Source organism: Tenrec ecaudatus, chromosome X (genome assembly GCF_050624435.1).
Source record: "Tenrec ecaudatus isolate mTenEca1 chromosome X, mTenEca1.hap1, whole genome shotgun sequence".
Classification (NCBI taxonomy): domain Eukaryota; kingdom Metazoa; phylum Chordata; class Mammalia; order Afrosoricida; family Tenrecidae; genus Tenrec; species Tenrec ecaudatus.
This window is the reverse complement of record NC_134548.1, coordinates 160,446,272-160,452,904: the sequence shown is the minus strand read 5'-3', so window position 1 is coordinate 160,452,904 and position 6,633 is coordinate 160,446,272. Positions and strand designations below refer to the sequence as shown.

At 57.1% G+C, this 6,633-nt stretch overlaps 1 protein-coding gene across 1 annotated transcript; it reads right to left on the bottom strand.

Moving 5' to 3' along the window:
* Positions 1-295: 295 nt before the first annotated feature.
* On the bottom strand, positions 296-3,354 carry SLITRK2 (SLIT and NTRK like family member 2). The gene has a single exon (XM_075538907.1). It carries the CDS (start codon positions 2,919-2,921, stop codon positions 384-386), a length of 2,538 nt encoding a protein of 845 aa, XP_075395022.1. The 5' UTR covers positions 2,922-3,354; the 3' UTR covers positions 296-383.
* Between the last annotated feature and the right edge of the window lie 3,279 nt (positions 3,355-6,633).

Sequence of the window (6,633 nt, the reverse complement as noted above, 5' to 3'; positions counted from 1 at the left end):
CTGGGGGGAGGGGGGGGAGAGAAAGAAAAGGAAAAAAAGGGACAAAACCATTCATAAAATATATGGAGGGGAAAAAAACCTGCAGGGTCGTAACATTCCTGTCCCATGATGGTTCCTAAGGAGAGAAAGAAAGAAGGAGAGGGGGAGGGGAAAAGGCGGAAGAAAGAGCAAGAGAGAAATAATTTAAAGGAAACCTTGCAACAGCCTAAGCAGTGCTGCACCCCATCCCCCAAACATTTCCACAGTATCCCCCACCCCCACCCAAGCCCCCCGCCCCCCTCAGGAAGCTGGGAAAGAGCAAAGAGAACAGAAAAGCAAATGCAGGGCCTCGGACAGTTTGGAGGGGCCTCCTGGGATGCCCGAGGTTGGTTCAAGAGTTCCCTTCACAGCTGACTGATGGCAGTATGTTTCTCCAGAACTTCCAGGTAGTCTGGTTCGGATTGCGGCTTAGCTTGCAGTAAAGGGTGATCGGGTTTTGACTGGCCCACAAAACATTTCCTGGGAGTTCCATACAAAACGGTCTTATTGATTCTGTCTTGGTTTTGGCGTCGAGACTCATAGGAAGGGGTGAACTGCCTTTTCGGTAAGGTACAAAAGTTGTAGTGGACCAGGCCGCTGCTGGGGAGCTCTTTGACACGCTCGGCAATATTCTGATAGAGCAGCTCGGGCTCTCTCGGGGTGGCCTGCTTTTCCAGCAACTCGGTGGCACTTATTGTGTAAGCCAGGGCAGCTGGCTCCTCTTTTTTCTCCTCCAGGTTGCCATAGCTGAATTCTTGCAGGTTGCGGTAATAGGCCACAGGGTCTCCTTCCTTCTGCATGTAGATGGGGTTTTGGCACATCTGCCCCACAGGTGGGGGGATGTAGTTATAGACGTGACCGTCTGTCTTGTCATGGGTTTCGGTGTTGTAGGACCCATACTGTAATTGGAAGGAACTGACGTCTAAGTTGTTGGCGCTCCTGGGAACACTTGGCACCCCCTTTCGGCGTTTCAAGACGAAGACGAAGAGGCCGGCTCCAAAACAGACGGATAAGATAAAGACGACTAGCAATCCTAAAATTAAGACAGAGAGGGGCACTTCCGTGTGCAGCTCCGGATGGGAACTGGGGGATGCGCTCAGGGAGTGAGGCGGGTCGGTGTGATGATTCATCGAGAGAATGGTGCCATCTGCGAAACTGGGATTATCTGGACAGATCACCTCTTTGCCCAGAAACTTCAGGATCTCCCCAGCGTGCTTCGCGGGAGATTCGCAGGTCACCTCGTTGATGATGACAGGGGAATTGGCGTGTTCTGTCCAGTCCTTTAGTCCCATGATGTCACAGGTACAGTCCCATGGGTTCTCTTGCAGATCGATCTGAATGAAAGCAGGGAGCTGATCGAGAACCCCTTTGACAGGCAGGTGGGAGAAGTGGTTGTTCCTCAGGTTCAGCCTGGTGAGGGCTGTGCCCCCAAAGATATTGTCGGGCAGGGCTCGGAGCAGGTTGTTATTGAGAAACAGGAGCTGTAAGTTAATCAGTGCATCAAAGGTAAGCGGCTTGATTTCCTTAATGACATTATACTCTAAGTAGAGGTACTGCAAGCTCTGCAGGCCATCGAACATGGCCGGATGCAGCACTTCTAGGTAATTGCCATTCAGATATAGTCTGCGCAAGCTGGTCAGGTTCCTGAAGGCACCTTCCTGAATAACCGCAATCCGGTTGTTTCCTAAATGCAACAAATCCAAAGAACTGTACTCTAAGAGGTCGTTCTTATAGACAGTTTGCAGATAGTTCCCTGTTAGGTAGAGTTTCTTTGGACTGGTAGGTTTGGGCTGCAAGTCGGAGATGTTGGTGAACTTCCTTTCTTGGCAGTTGACATTGAGACCGTTGTCTGAGCTCTGCGAGGTGCAGACACAGCTGCTGGGGCAGGTGAGGGGCACAGGGGACTTGGTCTGGTACACCATGATTGGGCCAAAGCTCTGCCTGTCCTTTGGTACCGTGACCCGGGGAGTGGGACGGTTTCTCATCTTGGGTGGTCGGCTGGCTTTTGGGGCCCTGGTCGGGTTGAGAGCAGGATTCAGAGTGGGGGACAGCCTTTGGACATGGGTGTCCCCATGGCTGCCCCTCTGCGTGTTGTCGCCGGCACTTTTCCTGGGACAGAGGTCTTGCCTGGTCAGTTGGGTCACATCTTTCCCATGCAAGCGAAAGGGCGACTCGCAGACAATCTCCCCCACGAAAACGGTGATGGTGTCCAGCCAGGCCTTGAGGGGGAGCAGGTCACAGGTACAGTTCCAGGGGTTTTCTTCCAGCTGAATCTCCATGATGCCTCCGATGTGTTCCAGGACGCCGGCGAACGGCATGACTTTCAGCCTGTTCCCCCTCAGGTCTAAGTGGGTCAACAGGACAAAGCGGAAGACATTGCTGGGCAGAGAGAGCAGGAGGTTGTCGTTCAGGATCAGCACTTTGAGCTTGTTGAGCTTGCTGAAAGCCCCGGCCTCGATGGTGCTGATGTAGTTGTAGTCCGCCTGGAGGTACTCCAGGCTCTCCAGGCCCAGGAAGCTGTCCTCCCTGAGCACCTCGAGCTTGTTGTTGTTGAGATGCAGTCTCTTGAGGGTTTTGAGGCCCCCGAAGGCGCCAGTGCGGATCTCCTGCAGGCCGTTGTTCCCCAGGTGGAGTGTCACGGCATTGGAGTAGTTGACAAACTCGTTCGGGTAGAGTCGGGTCAGGAGGTTGCCATTGAGGAAGAGCTGGTAGATTCGGTACTGGGGAGGCTGGAGCAGGCTGACGGTGGTAAATCCTTTGTTTTCACAGTTAATGTTCAGAACGTTCTCCTTCTCTTCGCACAGGCAGCGGATCTTGCAAATGTCTTTGGCAGTTTTGCGACTCTCAGTCTGTAAGATCCCAGCCACGGTGAACACGCTGAGGACCCAAATGCCGCTCAGCATCTTTGGGCACCGGCGGGCTCCGCTCAGGCACCTGCAGGCAAACCTTGGGGGAGGGCGCCGGGAACGGGTGCGGGGAGAGAGGAGGGAGGCAGGGGGGGAGGGAGGGAGGAAGCCCAGTTAAAAGGACCGAGCCAGGTGGCGGGGGAGGCGGGGTGCCCTTGGGATCACTCCCAGTGGCCTGCCCCGGGGCCCACGTACTCGGCCCCTAAGTCCCGCGGAGCCAGCGACCAACTGCCTGGCCCAATCCAGCCCTGTGTTCATTCCCTGGCAGTCGCGGCAGGAAGGACTGGACTTTTGGGGGTGGGTGGGCGATTTTTTAAAGCTGCGCAAAGAGGGGGTGGGAACATAGGGGGTCCGAGGGGCGCTGGCGCGGGCTGGGGTACTCACGCCTCAGGAGCAGACAGGACCCCCCTCGGCGGCCACCGGCCAGGCGCTCAGCATCCTGGACAGGAGAGCAAGGGAGCGGGCTGGAAGCGCACGCCGCCTCCGGAGGGGCGCCCAGTTGGCTGCGGGGTGCGTGGGGCGCGGGACATCGGCCGCGCCAGGCTGGAGCGGGCCGGCGGCAGTGGCGCGGTCCAGGCGCTTGCAGTTTGAATTTGAGAGGCTCCGCCAGCTCCCAGGATGGGGCTAGGATGACGTCACGGGGGAGGGGCGCGGGGCCTGAGGAGGGGACGCTGCCCCGCCCGCCAGAGCCCAGCTGAGCCCGACCCCCGGCTGCGTCAGTGCGCTCGCCACTCCCCCGCGTCCCGCTGGTCAGGGCCTCCACTCCTGAGGGTCTCCACGACCCCCGCGACCCACAGCATATTATGGCGGCCCCTAGGCACTCCCCCTGTTGGGGGCGGGGAGCGACCCAGATGTCCCAGCAGGGAGGGGTGGACCCCACAGCTAGGGGCGTGTGCGCTCCTGTGAGTGCTTGACCGCCTGTGCAGGAGTGAGTGTGTGTGTGTTTGTGTGTGTGTGTGTGTGTGTGTGTGTGAGAATGGAGAGGGTTCTCTCTGCCCAGGGCCCCTTCCGGCTGCTGGCCCCCAACCCTGCTCTCTAGGGCTTGGAGGGGAGGGCGCCCCAGGGCCTGTGGAAGGGCCACTAGTGCACCTCGGGGATGGAGGCCTTGCTGCTGGACGGACAGCGCTTTGTCTCCTGATGGACAGTAGAGTTTTTGGTGGTGACCAGCCAAGCAGCGACTTGCCCAGACTCTGCATGCCTGCAAGGCACACATGCACAACACCCTTTCCCTGAGGTTCGCCCTCAGTCAGAGAGTGGACACATGCGCCTTTTGCTGAAAGAAGGGGAAGAGGAATGCGCGTCTGGAAGGTGCTGGCAGGCACAGCTGGGCTGCGAGTGGGAGCCCTGGGCAGGGGTGCTGGGAATCCCCTGAGGAGAGGCACCAGGAGGCTGGAGTTCCTGGCGTCCTGGGTTTCCATCTAGCTCTGGTGGCACTGCTCTCTGGAAGCCCCCTTCCTCTCCCAGTTTGTGGTCCCTCTATGCTCCGACCTTCCAGAAGGATTGCTTTGCTTTCGCCTGCTTTGTTTCCTTTCTCCTGGATTGACGTCCAGTCTTGGGAACCCAGGAGTCTCCTTAGCGAGGTGTGAAAGGTGCCTGCTAAAGTTGCCTGAAAGTGGGCTGCCTCTGGTGGGGCAGGGGGAGCTGAGGCAGAAGGAGGAGGGAATGGGAGTAGAACAAACAGCTGACAGAGACCGAATGCAGCCTGCAGCCAGAACAACTCTGGGGCCCATTTCCTGGCAAGAGGCAGAATAGAGACCACCAAGCAGGCAAAATGAGCCCTTTGAGTGAGAGGCCCCTGCCTACCCCCACCCCCTTCTTCCCTGGTAAGCCCAGGTCCCAGGATTGTTCAGAACTGCAAGCTCCCTCCTCCAGGAAAAGGGCTGTAGGGGGGGGGGGTGAGTTTACAAATGTGGGCTCCTAGGCAAACTGTGGTTCTGGAGGTCTCCTCTGCCTTTTGCTTGGGCTTTCTCCCTCCCCCCTCCTCCCCTGGTGAGCCCTGACTCCTTCTTCAGTGCTGAGCTAAGGGAAAGGCAAGTGGGTGGCTTTAACCAACAGAAATTCATTCTGTCACAGTTGAGGAGGCTGGAAGTGGGAATTCAGGGTGTTAGGCTTACAGGGGAAGGCGTTCTCTCTGGGTGGTCTCTGGGGGGAAGGACCCTGTCTCTTGAAGATTCTGCTTCCTTGGGTTCTCCATGTGTCCTGGCATCTCTCTACATCCCATCGCAGCTCTGCTTCCCTTATTGAATCTCTTTCATATCTCAAAAGTGATAGACTGCATGGGACTCCTGTCTCACTACCATAACAGGGTATTTTAATGACAGGCAAGCAAGTTAGGATGGGCAGCACCTATTTTCTAATGAGGGGGTGGGGGTACATTTCAAACCATGACAAACGTCACTCTTTTTTGTCATTTGAGCTGAATCTTGGAGCAACTTCATTTCCCTCTGGGGGCCTCCATGTCAAAGGGCAGCGTTGGGCAGAGCTGTGGCTGAGGAGCCCTGGCCAGCTGTGCAGATGGCCACACTCTATCATGCAGTCTCATCATTAAATGCCAGCAAAGTGATTGATGCCTGGGAACCTGAAGACACTTCCTTTTAAAGCACAGGCGTGTTCCGTGGCTACCTAATTTTCTAAATGCTCATTGTCCACAGTTCCTAGAGAGGCAGTGCTTGTTTATTCACTCAGTCATTCATGCAACACACAATGGTTAATTGGGTTAATATTTCCCCTGCCATAAGGGCCAGGTTCAGGAGGAGCACAAGTGGGATTCAGTTTAGGTTCCAGAATATTGACACTTCGAAACAGAACCCAGGGATTATCAGGCCCAGTCCAGCAGTTTTCCAGGCCCTGGTGGCACAGTGGTTAAGCGTCTTCCTTAGCTAACCCATAGGCCTCTGGTTGAAACCTGCTGGCCTGCCCCGCGGGAAGAATCAGCTTGCTGGCAAGTGGGTTTGGGCTAACGGTGCACTAAAGAACGACCTATTTCAAATCAACTCACTGGGTTTGAATTTGTATATCAAAATGAAGTATCAAATATTAGCCTGAGCGCTGAAAGACAGTCCTTGCCTGCAAGGTGCTGAGGAAGCTGTCAGTCTGCCTTGACGATCCAGACTATTTGGTGAGGACTTCCAGAGGAAGGGACAGAGGTGGGGTAAATATCTCAGGGGTTCCTAGGATTCCTGGTGTCTGGAAAGCAGGCAAGGGGGCAAAGAACTGGTTGGGGAGGCACAAGGACCCTGGGTGCTGCCGCCAGCCTCCTGCCATGGCTACCTTTCTCCATGGGTCCAGAAGCCTCCCATCTCTGTTGACCCCCAGCTTCCACCACTGCCCTCAGGAAGGCAGCTCCCTGGCTGCACCTGACAAGCACTTTCCGTAAGTTTCCGGGCCCGGCGGCTGCGGAGAGCGCTCAGAGGGCGGCGGGGACCCGGGTCCAGGAGGCAGTGGCGGACGCTGCCCCGGCGAATGAGGCGCGCGGTGACGCGCCGCCCTAGCCACTCTCGCCACCAGTCGAGGGGTCCCTTGCGAGGGTCGGCAAGGATGGCCGCGGCCTGGCCCCCACCTTCCCTCTGAAGAAGGCCACTCTACCCCGGGGTACGCGTCCGGGACGCGAGGGCATTAGTGTCCGCCGCGAGCACAGGCTCAAGTGCGGGTAACGGCCACCCGCCCAGCCTCCCCTGGCCTGGTCCGTGTCCAGGCAGGCGGTGCGCGT

Excerpts from the sequence above, each read along its gene's own strand:
- SLITRK2 (XM_075538907.1), bottom strand. The coding sequence starts at position 2,921 with ATGCTGAGCGGCATTTGGGTCCTCAGCGTGTTCACCGTGGCTGGGATC.